The 19749-nt window shown below is 40.8% G+C and overlaps 1 protein-coding gene across 8 annotated transcripts in view; it reads right to left on the reverse strand.

Moving 5' to 3' along the window:
* The window catches only part of FARP2 (FERM, ARH/RhoGEF and pleckstrin domain protein 2), a 112695-nt gene that overhangs the window by 36798 nt on the left and 56148 nt on the right, over nt 1–19749 (reverse strand). For all 8 annotated transcript variants that reach the window (XM_069083363.1, XM_069083366.1, XM_069083362.1 and 5 more), the window contains 6 exons: nt 17352–17499; nt 14354–14449; nt 12329–12492; nt 11955–12023; nt 10472–10529; nt 9234–9489 (listed from right to left, as the gene is read on the reverse strand). In XM_069083363.1, the coding sequence (XP_068939464.1) occupies nt 9234–9489; nt 10472–10529; nt 11955–12023; nt 12329–12492; nt 14354–14449; nt 17352–17499 (791 nt within the window). The remainder of the gene's footprint in view (nt 1–9233; nt 9490–10471; nt 10530–11954; nt 12024–12328; nt 12493–14353; nt 14450–17351; nt 17500–19749) is intronic.

The following is a 19749-nucleotide window of genomic DNA, read 5'->3' on the forward strand; positions in this document are numbered from 1 at the left end:
TATTTTACTTAAAATGTGAGCTCAGACTCCCTCCCTACAATAAAGTGAGGTTGTATTCCACCATCTACCTGTAAAAAAAAAATATATTGACACTCAGCTTTGTAGGAAGTCATTCATCAGCTAGGTACAATGAAGAATGCCCAGAGATTCAGAGCTCCAGCCAAGTGTGCCTATTGTCTCAAACGTAGACAACGAGCAATTCTTGAATTGCCCAAATGAAATCCTTCTGTAAAAAGTGAAACAGCAGAAGGATCTAGGTCGAACAGTGACCAACACTACCACTCGACTAATCACTTTCATAGTTGGAGAAGATATGCGTTGTCAGAACAACCACCAAGAAATGAGTTTCTGCAGGGGCGAGGACCGAAGTATACTTTGGACAAAGAAACTCTTCCATGGTGCAGAAGGCTACCGAAGGCAAAGCCTGGTAACCTCAGGGTAACACTGAGAACCTAAGATTTAGGATTTGAATGCTTGGGGCTCCAGCCTACCTTTAGTTTTTCCTTCAGAGGCTTGATTTACATTCATCTAATTAGATAATGCAAGATAATGATTATAATTAAAAGATAACTAAGTTTATCTTTATTATTTCATCCATTTCAATTCTCTTTTCCTTAAAAATCCTCTTCAATAAGGATTTCAATGATCCAATGAAGAACCAGCTGCTTCTTATATAAACAGAGCCAGCTTAATGTTTAAAGTCTTAAATGTTGGTTGTTTCTCTCTCAAGCCAAAGTGTCAAGTCTGGTCTTTAAGGCAGTACAAATGCCTGCAAACCTCAGGACACAGAGAGTCAGAAAAGGAAAACAAGCCTGTGAAGTAAGAAGCTAATGAATCTGTATAAAAACTGCTTCTGCCTCCAGGCCACCAGGAGGTCACGTTATAGAAAAATCTGTCATTTGTCAATAGAATCTGGCTCTAATTATCAAGTCCAAATAGTTCAATAAGGTCTATGATTCCAAACAATTTGGGTAATGATCAAATGAAGGAGATTTCATTTTTGGAACTATTTGTATCTAGGCTGTTCGAGAAGGAAAAATGAGGTTATTAACTTAAGCCACAATATCGCTGATTGGGAAGTATTCTTTCCAATCTGGCACCATTTTCCATAGGAAAAACAGAAAGTGCACTACAGTGGTGGGCAGATCTTCTGAATTTTGCTGGAGGAAGAGAGGAAAGGCCCTAAAACAAAAGGCCCAAGTCAAATAAACATAAACGTTTTTTAATTTCATTAGAAATTAAGGAAAAATGAACTGCTTTGTGCCCCAAAGAACAATCCAAAAAATGTGAACAGTTCAATTAGTGACTTTTCCAGAGAAACATTTCAACTATTTCAAGAATGTTCCTGCTAGACTGGGCTTCAGAGACTGCCTTGGCATTTCTCCACCAGTCCCTTATTGGTCATGATGTCAGAAAGGACCTTGGTTGTCCCAACATTGAAAACCTGCCCCAAGGAATCTGGGGAGAAAAGGCCCACCTCACAGTGGGGCATTACAGGCAAGGAAGATGCTGATTCAGAACGAAAGGGATGCCTAAAGGTCAACTAAACAAGTAGGACACTTCCAAACATGATACCCACAATCCCTATCTTTGCTGCTAATCAACCAACAAGTACTCACAAGGTACCTGTTCTATGTCCAATTCTAGGTTAGGCATAATGGGGACATATAGAAGTGAGACAGCATACCTGAGCTAAAGGCTTTCGTAGCCTAGCTGCAGAGTCAAAATACATAGTGAATACGGAATACCAAAACTTGTATCACTCACTGCTAAATTGTGTGGTACATTAAGAGTGCTCAAAGTATATGGTATATTATACAGTAGAATATGGCATATTAAGTAGTGTTCAAAGAAGGAGATTAAGTCTAGAGTAATCAAGGAAGCCTTCTTGAAAGAGATGGCATTTAGATTGGGTACCAGTGCTACTCATCTGACCAACCCAAAGTACTTGGACAACAGAGCCCTCCCATGGTACTACCAACACCTCCAAATCCAGGGATGGGGAAAGAAGCTTGCAAACATCTAAAAGTAGCAGCAGCAGCAGCAGCAACAGTATGCTGCATTCCCCACCGTCCAGTTGATGCCATTACCTTCCAGCATCAGTCTTCTAAGGCCATGCTACTGTAGGATCAAATTGATTATATATGAACTCCATTGAGGAAAGATGTATTACTTCAAAATATTATAGGTTTTTAATGTATAAAGATATTATTAGGTTTTAAAGAGGAGTGTTGATGTAAAAGGACAGCTACATAACAAAAAGGACAAAATTACCTCAATTTCTATTGTACAGTATTAAAACCAAAGCATAAAACCCAAGTGAAATTTCTACTCAAAATGGAAATAAATGAGAAAACTCTGACTCTGGGATTTGTTTGCTGATGTAATTAATTCACTGAATCTGACAGAATGGAATCTAGATGGACTGGCAGAAAGTAAGAAGTTAACGGTCCCACTTTTTCCCTATAATTACTAAGACAAACAGCATTTCTTGGGGGGATATTAAAGGTGTCTACTGTTAACCCATGTGTTTAAAATACTCCAAAAGGTCTGTAATCGCATGAACTGGGTATTCCTCCCAATGGTGCAAATAGCAGCAGCTCTTCCTAGGTGACTCTTGTCCATGGCCTCCCATAAACTCATCATAGGGGCAGTCCTGAAACAAACAGTAAGAACTACAAGTTCTTTAACTATAAGGAACAGCTAATAATAAATCCAGAATACACTAGTATTAAATATGGTTAAGTTAGACTACAACAAACAGAATAACAAATTCTATACACAGTTAACAAGGAGGTCTGAATGAAACATGAGGCATTTCCCTGGTTTTGGTTTTGGGGGTTTTGTATCTTTGCTTTTATATCTTGACTTTTCTTATATAGACAGCAATCAACTTACTCAAAAGATAGGAAATATTTTAAACTCACTTTCCTTATTCTCCTCTATTCAACGGTAGTCTATGAAACAAGAAACATTAATTCAAAGATGGTCACAAGTTCTAGAAAAGTATTATCTTGTTTAAATCTACAGTGTAAATAAATAGAGGGGGAAAAAAGCTAAAAAGTCCATTTTGTCATTCATAATAAATGTTTCCTTATTTTATTGCATAAACAATGAAAAAGTTTGGAATTAGTACATTTCTGTAGATTTATAATCAGCAATTTCAACAGAAAACAAAAGTATAAAAAGACCCCCAAAACTAGCCAACCAAAATGTCTCTTGAAAGAATGATCAAGTTTAAATGTATTAAGAAATTCCAGCTCCCCTTATCTTCCTTTAATAGTCAAAGGATTTCATGCAGAATGATAACAGCTGACACGTGTATAGCTCTTTAAAGCTTGCAAAGTGCTCTAAAGCTAAGCTAATTCAGACTAAGGTCTAGGACTAGGAGACGAAGAGGAAAGCTGGATAGAGCCACCCACTTCACTCGTCCTATGACAGCGGCTCTTCCTTTACAGGCAGATCGATTGACAAATTAATTACATGTTAAAGTAAGAATAGTGAATAGTGAAATTATAGCAAAGACACACTTCACAAAACTTACAGTGAAACAAATATTCTCAAATATGCAAATCATCAATCCTTAGATACCAATAAAAAACAAACAAACCCTTTTTCAACCATGAAGCTCTCATTCAGTTTATGGGATAGCTTTTCTAGGATCCCACAAAGAGGGAGGGAACAAATGTACCTGAAAACATACATTAGTGGTTTATATTTCACTCTGTATGCAGTATACACCGTATACTCACACTCACAGCATTTATGATGGATTAAAATCATTCCTAGATGCAAAGAAATACTCCAAAATTTTGCATTAAAATTGTGATATACCCGTCTACTTCAATCCTCAAAAGAAATACATCTAATGACATCTAAAACAAAATGACAGTAATGGGAATGACTTACCAACAGGTTTGTACCCAAACAAAACGTCAATAAATTCATATAAAATTTGTGTGTGTTATCTCACTCCATGTTATCAGCACTACTTTTAAAAGCATATTGGGGGGTGGGGGCAGAGAAGCACTTGGGTTTCAAATTAAGCACAGCTTGACAAAAGGATCATCAACTATATTTTCATAATCATAAAAACTTCTAAGAAATATACAAAATAGTACATGAACAACTGATTACTCTAAAATACACAGTATATACTGCCATGGAATAATATAAGTGGCTTATATTTTAGAAAAATCAACAATTAACTGCTCCACTGTAAAGACTTAAAAATGTTCAATTACCAGCACTACACAAAATATCTGAATTTCTGGTGACAAAATATAAAACTTGGCTTGGTATCTAATAAAAAATAAATACTCTCTAAGGCATCGCGTGTTAGTGGTTGTTTTTAATGTGCACTATTCGGATGCAGTGCTAGGGGAGGCCAAGTGCAATAAGACCAGCAGTGACAGTCCCAGTTATAGCAGCTCCTGGAGGGCAGAAATCTCCTAAGTACAGATATTTTATGCCTCATTTAGCACAGCACCAAGGATGAGCGGCCCTCCTTCCAGAACATAAGAGGCATCCTACAATAAATGTCACAGCAACCTCTGATGAGAGCACAGATTTACCTAATGAAAAAGGCTCATGACTGAACTATTCTGCAGGCACTGGGTAGCAAAGAGCAGATCCTTGAAGGCCGACAATACATGGGCTGGGCATCTGGTATGACTCTGTGCCACATATGAGAATCAAACCACGTTATTTTCCAAGAGACCCTAAAAGCAGAGTGACAAAAGAAGGGGTCTGGGGGAGTAGTATGATGACAGGTAGGCACTTACTTGGCCTTCGTTCAGCATTAAGCAAAAGTTCTCTTAGCTAAATTTTTGCAGCATAGCTCCTTTTAAAACTAATTTGAAAAAGTCTGAAACAGCTGTGAAAGGCACTACCGATTTCAGAGAAAATTAGACCTCAGTTTGTGAAGCAATATCCCCTACAATCTCATTTTCATTTAGTATTCCAAGCAATTATGCTTTGGGCAATGCTGAACACAAATATTCAGTCCAAATGTGCATTTTTAGGAAGAAACTCCATATATCAATTTATACACTGAAAAATAACTCTAGACATGTATTTCATACTATTAAGCACTATAAATAAAGCCCTTTAAAACAGAATGTACCTACTGTACTGCTTACCAAATAAAAGAGGGACCATGAAAGTGCTGGACGCCAAGGCCACTTTCCCTGTGCAGCTCAGTCATCTAACACTCCCATCTAATCTCCCTAAGGGTCGCCCTTTCCTTCAGTCTGAGTCTAATCAATGGGCTATGGAGGTCTGACAGTCACTAAGACATAGTCCAACATGCCCTTTAATAATTGGGAGAGCGGCCCCAGACCACACAGGGTCCAAAACCACATGGGCATTCTTCTTGTAGGAGGAGGGAGGTGGAAGCTATTTAATTACATAACATTCTGAGAAGTTTTAGGTCAAGCCACATCATCAAATGGTCCAATAAATGAGACAACTAATAAGAAATCCCTCACAATAGGGAGAAGTGTCTGTATATAAACAGCAGTATAAAAAACTTGCTAAAAATAATGCTATTCCAACTCCATCACCTGTTACCAAGAATGTTTTCCAAAAAGAGCTGGTTTTGAGTTACACAATAATAAGAAGTGGAGTGGTTTAAATGACCTTAAGTTAGATATTATTTCTTAGCTCTAATCTACAATCGAAAGCATCCTCCCTCCTCCAGCTCCTGGCTGAGATGAGGTTCCACATTCATCCCATCATCTCCACAGATAAGGGTGAGCCTAACACAAACCCACAACCAATCGTCTGAAGACAGGGAGCAGATACACACCCAGAGGGACAAAGACAGGGATGAGAGCAATCAGCAGACAGACAGGGGAGGTGTAAACATTGAAACAGCCAGGCCACGGGGCAAGAGTGACCTCCCACTTGACACAGTAACCATGCCAAAACCCAAGGCACTGAGTCTCTGAACTCAGTGATGCTGATGAAGGAAAACCTTCAACAATCAGCAGCCTTAACAATAGGCACTATTTTCCTATATTCTCTAAATTTCTATCCACAGTTCCTCTTTCCCAAGGCAATATTGAGAATGACATTAAGCAAGGTCAAGTCTATTCAAATGGCCGGAAGCAAATGACAAATAGGAAAGAATTAAAGTATCCCCCCCTTTCTACTCAACCACACTATGACCCTGGGAGTAGCCCTGCAAAATTCCTACAGTTCATGATGGAAAAAGTGTGGCTCACCCTAAGCAACTCTTGAATGGAGTAATTCTATCCAGGAAAAGATTTCTATGAAAAATAACTGATGTGGAATGAGAAAGTAGCATGCCTCAGAGGCTGCCTCAGCATCTGGTGTTTTGGAATAGCTTTTACTTTAACTTTGCTTTAGTTGAGATTAGGACACACAGAGCCCCATGATGACTTCTAGGGGCAGGGGTCTGTGAATTTTAAAAATATATCTTGATAACTGGATTCCAAAATAATTTTACTGAAATAAAATTATGTTTTTTATTTCATGCACTTAAAAACATTCTGGGACAGCTAGGTGGCGCAGCGAATAGAGCACCGGCCCTGGAGTCAGGAGGACCTGAGTTCAAATCCAGCCTCAGACACTTAACACGAAAACTAGCCATGTGACCTTTGGCAAGTCGCTTAACCCCAATTGCCCTCCAAAAAGCAAAAAAAAAAAAAGTTAAAAAAAAAACATTCTGCAAGTCCATGAGCTTCTCCTGAGACAGCCCATGGGGTCCATTTTGTGTCCATGACACACAAAAAAAGTTAAGAACCATTGCTCTCAGAGAGAATAATTTCTACCCAAAGATGCTATTGGCCAAATTACAATTAACCTTACTTCTGAATAAATAGAGGAGGTTACCACACTATTATAATTTTGAATTTAAACAGTTGGCTCTCTGCCAAAGATGTTGGTCAATATTTGTAAACAGTGACATGAACTTAAAACTTGAATTCCCCAAGCAAAATTTTATGAAGACACTTCTCCCTTGTGTGCCATCCCTGTCCCTGAAGCATCCTGGTGGACAGCCTGCCTCTTTGAACATGGGAAGACTTTTGAGCACTCTCTCTCCATCTGTCTCTCTCTCTCTTGCTCTCTGGGTCGCAGCCTGTGTGTGTACAGAAATGCATGTGTACTAATTCTCTTTCCTAAGTGAAAAATACTTGATGTGTTTCCTTAATTCCCCAGAGGCTCTAAACCACAAGACTACATTAATTAGGATGGCATCTCTCAGAAAATGTCTACTAACAGCTGCCATGACATTACAGCATCATCCTGAAAGAAACTCTCATTCCTTCAGGAACCACTACAGAAGAAATACACAAGAGTCTTAGGCCATTTTTTTTCCCAAACATTTGCCAAGCTATTTGTAGCTACCTGAATTGTGAGCACCCTTGTGATTACAGTGCATAGTACCTGTATGCTTCTGGATAAAGCCATCAGGTGTTTGTGGACCCAATTTACCTGCAGCCATTGCTTGCCCTGTGTGCCAAATTAATGCCAAAATGGGCAGATGTTTCACAAATGATCTGAATGTATTTGCAAGGTTTCCCCACACTGCACTCCACTGTACAGCTGCAGCAGCAGCTCAAGTTAGTCAATAAAATGCACCTTTGACTGCTCTGTGGGAAAGTCCCCGAAAGCTTTCTGTGCACTGCTTTGGGACACACACAGCCTTCTCCATTCCGAAATCACCACCCGACTGAATACAAGAGTAGTGCACTCGCCTGACAAGAAAAAGGGTCCTTCATTATTTAACCATAGAAAAAGCCTCATCTGGAGAGGCTCCACAGCTGGGTTGCAGCACTGAATGCGTTAGAAGGTTCCTGTGAGGTGGAGACACCCAGGGCTAAATTCAGCTGTGGCACCAGATGAGACTGAGAGAAAGTAAAACTAGACCAGGCTAGAATGCACTGGACTCCACAGGAACTAAAAAAAGGGGACTTCTCTGAGCCTGTCTCAAGGCAGAGTTCTCCACAGCCTCCACCTACACGGATAGTTAGTGCAGTTTTTGATGGGGCTTAATATGGAAGTTCGAAAGCTTCAACATTCCCCCAAATAAGATGAGATAAAGATAATAAAGCAGTAGGCTGGCAAGAAAGAATAAACTAATTTTCCAGCCACCAACAGCATCATTTTTTTTAACATCATTTTCTACATCCAAATCATCACATTTCTTGAGCCCCTTGAATGTCTCCTAACGAATTGTGAAGAGCAGTTGTGAACATCTGGGGGTCATTTTCAAAGTGCCTATCAATGGTCAATGTGAATCTTTTCTGTCAGCTCTTCCTGGGTCAGATTCTTTAAATTATTCTGAAAATCAAAAGCGAGCCTCTCACTCTGTGTCTGTGCAAAGGGGTTGCTGAAGAAGAGACTAACATCTAAGGGTGCTTCTGTGTCTGAATCCCAAGAGTCTGTCTCGGTGGTGCTAGAGTCCTCAGTTGTGGTGGGAGGACAGCTCAGCTGTTCTAACTGGTCAATGATATCAGAGAACTGAAAGGCCGAGCTGCCCTCCGAGCGGACCGAGTAGGCTGGGAAGTTGACCATGGAACTGGCTTCGGACTGATTGGCCGAACCAGGGGTGAGCAGGGAGACCCCATTCAGTGGTACATTGAGAGAGCTGCTCTCTGACTGGTGGTTTATTAGGGAACTCGTTTCTGAGGGACTCAAAAGACTTTGCATTCTGCTGGCTCGGGCTTTTACCTCAAATAACTCCGAGGTATCTGATGGGTGCTCATTGCCATTGAAATCACTTCCTTCCTCAAATTCAAAATCATCCTCCAAATTCATATCTACTGCTTCTGTAGAATACCTGTCTGGGCTGGCCTGGGCTGAGCCCAGGTGTTGCGAGAGACCCATGCTAGGGGAAGACGGGGAGTGGGGACACTGCCTAGATACAAGGCCTTCCTGCAAAGCTAAACAACCATAGGCATAGGAAAATGCCTCAGATCCTCCAGCAAAAAAAGAGATCTCAGCTGGGTCATCATCAATGAATTCTTCTGAAACCTGCAACTGGGAGTTTGTCAATGTGAAAACAGGGGCAGCCCTGCTGCCATGCTTGTTACATGGATACTCAACACTGGATATAAAGACACCTGTGGCCAAGTCATCCTCACCATTGTCATTTGTACAAGCCATCCCCTTTCCCCTGTCTCGAGCTAGCCGGGAATCATCCCTGGCCTGGACACCCAGACAAGTGGAGCCGTAATTTCTCGCAACATTACAAGACCCAACACCTTGAAATGACTGGAGTATTGGAGAGCCACGCAGTTGGACCGTTTTCTTGTCAGCTTCTTCAGCTGATGGAACGCTGCTCCTTTCTGCTAGGGGGCTCTTCACAGAGGGTGCCTTGGAGGCCAGGAAGGAACTGTTGCTGTCCATGCAAATGGGCAGGTCAGCGGGGGTCACAGGAGAGGTAGGGATTGGATAAAAGGAGGCATCTGTAGAACTCGGTGAAGCAGGAAATCTCAAGCCCTCGGTAAATGAAATGTTCTGGGAATCAAAATCGTAAAAAGCAACAAGTAAAATTACATCTTTTACCTTCAGAAAACAAAATGTTTGTCAAATATATCAAAGACAGCACTGTCACTGACATAACAATCACACTGAAAACTGCAACTTTTCTCCTATTACAACTTTATTCCTATTAGAAACACCAACTAGCAAGAGATGCTGAACTAATATATGTTTATAGATAGTTTTGGGTCACACCCTTCCATTTTATTTGACAAATTAGGCAGACAAAAGGAAAAATCCACCTGCAATAAAAACTTGCAGTAATCTCAATACAGGAAACGTATGAGATTAAATCTCGGAGGCAAATGCCGAGATCTGGGGGGTCACTTCTTTTTTTTTTAAAAATTTATTTATTTTTAGTTTTCAACATTCATCTCCACAAGCTTTTTTTGAGTTACAATTTTTTCTCTCCCCATCTTTCCCCTTGGGGGTCGGTCACTTCTGTTGACAACAAAAATATCCTGCATTTCAGCTGAAACAAGCTCCTGGTTAAGATGGAAAGGCAACAGACACACTTTCTGCTAAGTGACCAAGACCTGCTTGCCAAGATTTAAGAAGACTACCAGCCCCCAGGAGAAGTCAAGCATAAACTGGAGGGTAATTATGTAGAAGCAAAATTTCAGGTTTCCAGTTTGGTTTTGTTTGGTTTGTTGCTTTCCACTACAATTTACAACAAACTGGGCCTAAATCACAAGCATCCACAGAACTTTTAAAATATCTTTTGACGAAATTAACGTCCAAAGCAATTACTTAAAATGCAGTAATGGGATTTAAAACGTCCATGATACATATCGACACCTGAATGGAGATCACAAGAACATCACTGGGCAAACCAAGAATCAAGGCGGAAACACTCTTTAAAAAGGTGCCGATTCTACTCCAACAACATAACTGACACGTAATGACAATGTGCTATCCCTGTACTGACCGGCTATGTACAAAGCACGGCCAGACTCACCTGCTTTGGCAAATGTGTATTCAAAGTTGGAGTAGTGATTCTAGCCTTGCTGTGCCTTCTGCAGAACAAAGAAGAAGTTATCAGAAGAGTGAACCCTCTTCCTCTTCCTAACCAATTTCACCCAAGGAAGCATATACACATTACCCATTAAGAAAACTCCCAACAAATTCCAAATGATGCCACATGACCTCTTTCTCTCAAACAACCATGAAAGACCTATAGAAGTCTAAGTAGAACATTGAAAAACTAAAATTTGAATTGCTAACATATACACAGGAAAATAAAACTAACAATGCTAGAGGGAATTTAAAAAAAAAAAAAAGCAAAACTGGTGTAGGGGACAGTGATTACAGACTGGCATGTGCTTCAGTCTTGGAGAGGTGCCCAGAGCTCTGACAAGGCAAGTCCCGTGCCCAGGGTTACAAGGTCAATCTGTCAGAGACAAGATTTGAGCTCGGGTCTTCCTGCTTCTAAGGCCAGATCTCTAGCCACTGTGCCAAAGGGAAAAACACTGTCAGGAAACAGAGCAACTTCTCAGCTTCAATGATTCTCATAAAAATGATTCTGTAAAAAAAAAATAGATTGTCCAAACAAAAAAACAAGACACAAGAAGTAATGTACCAAGAGGTTTGGTGGATATGATACTGGGTCTGGAGTCAGGAAGATCTGAGTTCAAATCTGGCCTCAGACACTGACTAGCTGTGTGACCCTGAGCAAATCACTTCACCTGGTTTGCCTCAGTTTCCTCATCTGTAAAATGAGCTGAAGAAGGAAACAGTAAACCCCTCCAGTATCTTTGCAAGGAAATCAGAAATGGGGTCATGAAGAGTCGAGCACAACTGTACAACTGATCAACAAAATACCTCCAGACAGGTAGAAGGCACAATGGATATTAAGTCACGAAGACCTGAATTCAAATCCTGTCTCAGACACTTACTTACTAATTAAGTGTGCCCCTGTGAGCCCCTGGGCAAGTTTTTCAGCTGTATCCAGCTCTTTGTGACCCCATCTGGAGTTTTCTTGGCAAAGATGCCAGGTTCCTCTCTAAGACTGGAGCATATGCCAGCTGCTCCCCAGCTGAGCCATCAAGGTTAATTACTGTTGTCAGAGACAAAGGGGGGATAGCAAAGGCTTGGAGGTACGAGAGGAAAGTCCAAGATGGGCCACAGAGAGTCCACATGGCCTGGGGAGCCCTGTAAGTGCCTAGCACAGGGGACCCTTTTCAGGAAGACAGGGACATGACACAGTCAGAGCTGTGTCTTAGGAAGATCACAATGTCGGTATTGACACCAAACCCAGAAACTCAGCTCTACCACCTGAAAAGAAATACTTCAGTCCTTTGTATCCTGACTTTGGTGTCTTCAAACCCTCTAAAATGTGTTTTATGAAACATTTCCTGGGGCATTTCATTACACAAGAATTGAAGTTTCAGCTTTTAGAAATGGGGCCAATGCTTTTCAGTAACACAACAACCAGGGCTTACCTTTCATATGGCATTTTCTTGATCCCACTGTCTTTAACATAGTCCACCAACTGTTTTTGGGTTCTCCCACTGTGGACAAGGTTTAGATGTTGAATATGAATTATTCAAGTACTTTACAGTAACAAATGTTTCTAGTTCAAGTCTCTCCCAGCACCTTTCAGCTCCCTTTGCAAGGAATAAGCTCTCTGTCATCTTGGCGAAATCATTTTTAAAAATTTTAGCTCAAGTATGCAGTGACCAGCTAGGTAATATTTTACATGGCCACATTTCTTACACATGTATGAAGGCTATATAACAATACTGTTTTCTCTCAGTAAACATCTCCCTAGTATCTTACAGCAATTTAAGGAAAGAGTGCCAATAAGACCCATTACCTGTATCTGAATGAAGACCCTCGGCTGAAGAAGACAGCCTTAGCTTTTGGCTTTTGCTGATCAAAAAGCCTGAAAAAGGTGTGATATTCTACACAAATCTTCCAGAAGTTCTTACACTCATCTCGACTCCCCAAAAGAAATTCCAACGTATCCTGATATGGGCCCTGGAAACAAAATACAAGAACTAAAGTCATTCATTAAGGAACACAGGGTTAAACATAAAGGAAAGTAACTTCAAGAAACAAACCACAAGAGATGATAAAGTGAGAAATAACCAAATGCCTCCTTTGAAAATCTCTACACCTATAGTAAAGCTAGCTTTGCTAAATGCAAATACAAATACGGCTCTGAAATATGCAGTTGCTTCTAATGGTCTTTATAAATTAGCCTAGAATTCCCCCTCAGTCTCTTTATGGCAATAACACTAAGAAAAACAGCATCCTCATTTTGTTTTTCACTTAGTAAGAAAAACGACATTTGTGGGTCTCTTCCTTTTACTGTGACCCTCAGCTCTTCTGGTTCTCCTAAGGGGCTGAACAGGCAAAGACAGCGAAAGCAAACGACACACGTCAATAAAAAAGCTTGTCTTTGACTCTGACTGATCTCCTATCTCCCTGAACTTTGGATGGATTCCTCTGTTCCAAAGGCCAGTCCTCAGAGCTACTCTTGTCCCAGAGCTGAAAGCAACACACATCCCTTCATGACATTATCTATAGACCATCAGCCCAACAAGGGGGCCAGTGGCTCTTTACTGGCTGCCTGATCCTGACAATGGATCTGGAGCACTCACACAGACACTGTACTTCTGGGGAACCTTTTCACCTTTTCAAGTGTGTGATCTTCCTCTACAGAGCAGGACTGGCAGTCTAATGCCCTTTGAAAAGTGAAGCTTAACTGCTAAATCCTTTGATTTATCAACTTTTACAAAGTCTGAAAAATGAACAAAATGCTTGTTTTCCCAAAGAGTTGTTCATCAAGCCCCCTTCAATCTACAATAAAAATCAATTTCTCAGTCACAGATGCACAAAGGGTCTGCCCTAATTCTACCTTTAAAGAGGAGTTTTCAGAGCATTCTGGACCAAAGCCTTGATGCTGGGTGGGACCTAGGTCAATTCTCTGAACCTCCACATTTCAATCTCCTCATCTACAAAAGGAAGAATGAGACTAGAGAATGATGACAGCCCCTTCATCTCTAAGTCTATCAATGATTCTGAAGATGTATCTTGTCCTGAAAGTTGTATCAAGTATCAGGCAAGTAGATTTTTATACAACACTCTTTTTTTGGAAAAATAGATTCCAGGGAAAAGGACCTATAGGTACAAAAATATTTACAGCAGCTCTTTTTTGTGGTGGCCTAAAACTGGAAACTGAGGGGATGTCCATCCATTGGAGAATGGCTGAACAAGTCCTGGCACATGAAAGTAATGGAATACCTATTGTTCCATAAGAAATGATGAGCAGGTGGACTTCAGAAAAACCTGGAAAGACGTATACAAACTGATGCTGAGTGAAGGGAGCAGAACCAGGAGAACACTGTACACAGTAATAGCCACAGTGTGTGACGACTAACTTTGATAGACTCAGCCCTTCTCAGCAATGCAAGGACCTAAAATAACTCCAAAAGACTCATGATGGAAAATGCCATCCACATGCAGAGAAAGAGCTGTGGAGTCAGAATGCAAATCGAAGCAGACTATCTGCTCTCTTTTTTTGTTTCGTTTAGTTTAGTTATTTTCTTTCTCATGGATCCTCCCATTCATTCTAATTCTTCTATACAACACGACTAATGTGAAAATACTTTTAAGAAGAATGTATATGTAGAGCTTATATCACACTGCATGTCGTTTTGGCAGGGAGGGGAGGAAAGTGGAGAAAATTTAAAACTTATGGAAATGAATGCTGAAAACTAAAAATAAATAAATCCATTTTTTTTAAAAGAAAGAAAAATAGATTCCAGAAAAATAAATGTTTCTGGGATGTAAAGAAAAGGGTGAGACAAAGAGGTTATATAGTGATAACACTTACATGAACTTCTGGGTGAAGTTTAATAAGAAACCTTTTCCTCTTAAAACTCAGTTTACGGACTTTGGACCAATTGAAGGTGTTAATTTTGGTGTTCCCCTACATTTAAAAAAAAATATTTAAGAACACATTTGCTATTATATAAGCATTTGCCCTAACACACACACACACAGACACACACACACTCTCACTCTCTCTCTCATCAATCCAATGCCAAGGACTGATATAATTTTACAAATTAGACAGGTAATAAATACAAAAAATATCAAATCACAGATTTTTTTTAAACTTCAATTGCCTAATTCTGTGTACAAGAAAATTCCCCTTGTAACTCAGATCCTTTGATAAAGCTCTATGTACAAACAGAATATTTGTAATACACAAATACAAAGAAAGAGGTGAAAAGCAGATGGAGGTAACAGCTAGACTAAGACTAGTCCGGACTGTTAAGAAACTGGGAAAGATGAGTCTAACTGTAAAGCAAGTATAACACAAACAAAATGCTTAATACATGTACAGAAGATGAACTCTTTGAGGAAGGGGTGGGGGCTTTATGGGTGAAAGAGAATTGGGAAGGAGTAAGATTCAGGTTTAAGAAACCATGTTTTAGGGGCAGCTAGGTGGCGCAGTGAGTAGAAAACTGGCCATGGATTCAGGAGGACCTGAGTTCCGATCCAGCCTCAAACACTTACACACCCACACACACACACACACCCCACACAAACTAGCTATATGACCTTGGGCAAGTTACTTAACCCCAACTGCCCTCCAAAAAAGCAAAAAACAAAAACAAAAATAAAGAAACCATGTTTTAACCAATCAATATAGCATGTAGCTTTTAGAGTCAAGGAAAAGCAATGCCTTTCCAATGAAGTGGCTTACGATTGATGACTACTACTATGTTGCATCCTGGCAGAATTTAATATTTAGCGTGTGGTTGCTGTCATTAACACTGTACATCCAATCATAAAACATGCTGATGATGTTTTACCTTGCCTTTTGGGGACCTAGGAAATAAAGCCCAACCTGCCGTGGGGGTTCTGCCTATTTTCAAGGAAAATACCCTCTTGTGAGTTTTCCATGCCAAGAGACTGCACCCTGAGGGGCACCAGCAGGCAGGGATGGCAGCCTGGGTGGGAAAGGAAGTTTTCAAGGGGTCTCTGGAGTCCAAGGGACACCCTGGTCCTTTATCTGACGTACTTCACAGTCATTATTACTAATGATTCTCTGTCGTGATGACAGGGAGGGGAAGCAGCAGCTGGAGTTGTGTGTGGCCTGTTCGTGTTCAGAGAGAGAAAGTGATAGCATTGACTTCTTTGGTCACTGAATAAACCGAGTGAGAAGCTAAAAGAAGCCTTATAGCTGGTTACCTGCTACTTGACCACTGACTGAGCCACAAAACACTTCCTTGCTGAAGGTATGAGGCCTGTTGCTTTTAAACCCTGTATTCTGGGGGCTCCAGGCTCTGAGACTGGGACGGTCCTTGGGCAGGATGCTCAAGGGTTGGCAGGCAGCAAAAGCCAGGAGGCTCAGCTGCTCCTCAAATGAACTGCCAAAACAGCCAAGGGACCCCATGGAAATTACTTCCAGATGCTGGCTTTGCTTCCATTTTTCTCTTTTTAAAAATAGAAAATTACTAGCTCAAAGTCTAAACTCCCACCCTAAATCAAAAGAAGTAACTGGTAGAAATTTCATGGTTTTGAAGAAAGAATGAACAAAACAAACATTTGTAGTCACTGAGCTATGGTTCAGACTCTCTGACTGGGAACAAAGAGTCAAAACTTTTAAAATCCAGGTTCATTTACTACTATACCTTTTGGTCCCCAACCTTCCAAGGTTGTCTTTTTCAAATTACTTTTCTTGATCTTTTCTGAGATGATTAAATCACCTCTGGTCACAACTCAATTTGTCTTTCTGCTTTTAACTGTTAGGGCTATATCTACTATAAACCAATACTATGTCCATATGTGAAACAGAATATGCCATAATTGGGAAATGGGCATGCCAAACAATGTACTCAAAAAGCCTTCCATAAGCTCAGCAACATCACCTTCAGGAAGAAAGGACAGCATTCTTGTTTACTTAGGAATATAATAAAATCAACATCTTTAAGTTCAGTACACAAATTGATTTTGACAGGCTGAACCTAGGCCCAAACCTACAAAATGAAATTTAGTCAGAATAAGTCCCAAGCACAGACTCAAATAATAAATAAAACGGGTAAGGGGCAGTAATTCATATGAAAAAGACTAGGGATTTGAGGTTACCACAATAAAACTTTAAAATGCTGACACAATCTTGTGCTTCACTGACAGAAGCACAAGGTCCAGATCCTAGAGAGTTACAGTCCTACATAATGTGAAAAGGTCACCTTAGAAAGCAGAGGACCAAAATGCACAACCGGCCAGAGAACACCTACAACGCAGAGCTGAAAGGGCTATGACGTTTTACAGGGGATACTGACAAATGAAGATGAAAAGCCAGGAATAATGTCACCCAAGGAATATCTGAAGAGGCTAGGCCTGCTTAGCTGAGAGCCATTCTGATGGTCTCCATCAGCAGCTGAAGAGCTGTGAGATGGAAGATGGTAGACATGGTTCCTCTTGCTCCCCCAAATCAGAACCGAGGCCTACCACGTGTAAACACTTACTAAAAGCTTGCTAATATTTATTGCCAGGGCCTGACTCAAGCTGAGTGAACTTACTGGGAGGCAGATTTTTATTCAAATATGAATTTGCAAACACATTTAGAGCTGCTTATGTCTAGAAGTGCTCAAGCAGAGGCTACCGGTCACAAACACTCAGGAAAAATTCCTACAATGGGTAAGCAGCTGTACTAGATGACCTCTGACACTGATTTCAACTCTTAAATTATGTGAATTTTGACCAAATTTTTACAAACATAAAACATTTGATAACTATGAGACACAGATATAAATCAGACTTGAAGATGACAAGTTTTTTTTTAAGCCATTAAACACCCCTCCCCCTACGAAACCTACCTGGAATACAAGTACGCCCATGTGAGAAACAGCAAGGTGAATTTTGGTCCCCTCTCGATCAGAGGCCAAATGAAACTTGATCCCGTACATCTCTAACTTCCTAGCAATTTCAAGTACCTGGAAATCTGATTCAGCAGGTGTTTGGCCCCTTTAATGGAAAATAACATGAGTGCAATTTTTAATACAACTTTAGAAAAATAACCTATTTCTAATAGAGTGAAAGAGCCTTCCATTATTTATCAGGAAATGCTATGATTTTCTATTTAAGCAACTAACTATGGATTGATTAGATTTATTTGAACCCTAGTTGATTACAATGATCTAAATTACCTTACACTCTATACTAAATTTCATCTATAGAGTCAGTAAACATTCAGGATGTTTGTGACTGACAATTATATACACATATCACGTGTAGAAAAACTCATACAGAAAGTGAGGAAATGTTCTGAGAGTTGGGAGGTATTACCCTGTTTAGAAAGCTCACTAAGAATGGATTAACTACCTGGTAATCTTTCTAGGAGTCAAGTGCCTTCTAAAAATAAGCGATTAAGAGGTTCCCCCACAGGGAAAAGTATTTCTCCCATCAATACTAAGGCACATTAGCAAGCCAACTGTGAGCCACGAGATAAACTATGTCCTGGGCTGTTGTTTGTCTGTCACTTGAGGAGGACGTGCTACATCAAAGTAAAAAGGTCAAATCTAACAACTGCTAGTAAGGAACAAAACGAAAGGTCATGCAGGATCTGACCAGGTTGCTCCCCTGCTCTGTAAACTCCAGGCTCCAACACAAAATGCTCTGCCAGGCATTCAGAGCCATCGTGACCCTGACCTCCCTCCTAACTGAAGTCTCCTTAAGCCTCCCTCCTTTCCTGTACTCGGCAATACAGGACACAGGCCTCCATTTCCAGACTCTGGATGTATTCAGTGGCTATTCGGCTACACAGAGAAAGCTTCTCCCTCCTCCTCCACCTCCTGGCTTCCCTCTAAGGCTTCCTTCCTTCCCAGCTAAAGACTACCTTCTGAGAAGTCTTTCCGGATTCTCCTTAGTGCTACGGCCTTCCCTCTATTTAATATCACCATCATTCCTCAGTCAATAAATATTTATTAAGTACCTACTAAGTGTTGGGCATACAAAAAAAAAAAAAGCTCCCCATCAGAAAAAACCTGCAAACAACTGAGTACAAACAAGATATAAATAGGACCTATCCCTCCCCCCGCATTTCCTTCTCTATTATTAACCATCTTCACGCATTTGTGGCCAGCCAAAAGCTGGAGAAGTGTTATTATGTTAAATGGCCTGATGGAAAGTTATTTCTATAACCTTGAAGATCCATCTGAGCCTGATGTCACCAAAGAAAATGCCCTTCATCATCAGGGACTAGCTACAGGCTGTCTTGACTGAAAAAGGAGAAAGGATTGGCATGACCAAGTGGAAAACTTGAAATATCAGAAATGAGACTACAGAATGAAGGGGGGAATTTCTTTCTTATAAAAGAGGAACCATAAACACTGAGGAGGAACTAAAAAATATAAAACATATACCCAGGTTTGGGTGGGCCTTTCTAAGACAATAATGGGATGCTGTCCAGCTGGCAAAGTTAAGACTTAGGAGGGGGATTAAAAACAAGAGAAGCCAGAGAAGTGGTGGACATATAGTCTGGGCAGTAATGGGGGATGCTCTAAATGTTTACAGTCTCAAATTCCAACAGCACTGAAAGTTGTTGAAATGAATCTGGTCTTAACCAAAATTTCTTCCTGAAAGAGAGTCACTGGTCCCCTCCCCTCCTCTCTGCCAAATAAGGACAAATCTTCTATTTCCAGGACCTTGAGGAGAATTCCCAGTCTCACCAAAGAAGAAGATGCTGGCAATGTTTGGATTTCCTTTTTCTTTAGACTCCCTTTGAGGCAAGGACCACATTCCTTCTGCTCCCCCACTGAGGGTCAGCCCCTCCAAAGGTCAGCTTGCCTGACAACGGTCACCACTACCCTCATCCCCCCACCTGCAGGTGTCTGCACCCAGCCCTAACTCTATTTCTGACTCCTCCCTCTAGCCTCTATGGCATACTTCTCCTGTATCCGGGACCCTCCCTTTACTGCTGAGGTAAGACTACTGACGCCTGGGGTGGCGAGGTGGCACAATGAATAGAGCACCGGCCCTGGAGTCAGGAGGACCTGAGTTCAAATGCGGCCTCAGACACTTAATACCGTGTTTCCCCGATAATAAGACCTATCCCGAAAATAAGCCCTCCCCTTACTGTGTAAGATTCCTCTAAAATAAGCCCTCCCCCCAAAATAAGCCCTATTGAGATTGCTACTGTAGTGAAGGTGATCCCCTGAGCTATATGCTACATTACGGTACCCTCTGTATGCACCGTCCCCCCCCCCCCCCCCCCCC

This window comes from Petaurus breviceps, unplaced genomic scaffold, assembly GCF_028583685.1.
Source record: "Petaurus breviceps papuanus isolate PSGF00001 unplaced genomic scaffold, PetGlider_PUasm1.0 173, whole genome shotgun sequence".
NCBI classification, from domain to species: Eukaryota; Metazoa; Chordata; class Mammalia; order Diprotodontia; family Petauridae; genus Petaurus; species Petaurus breviceps.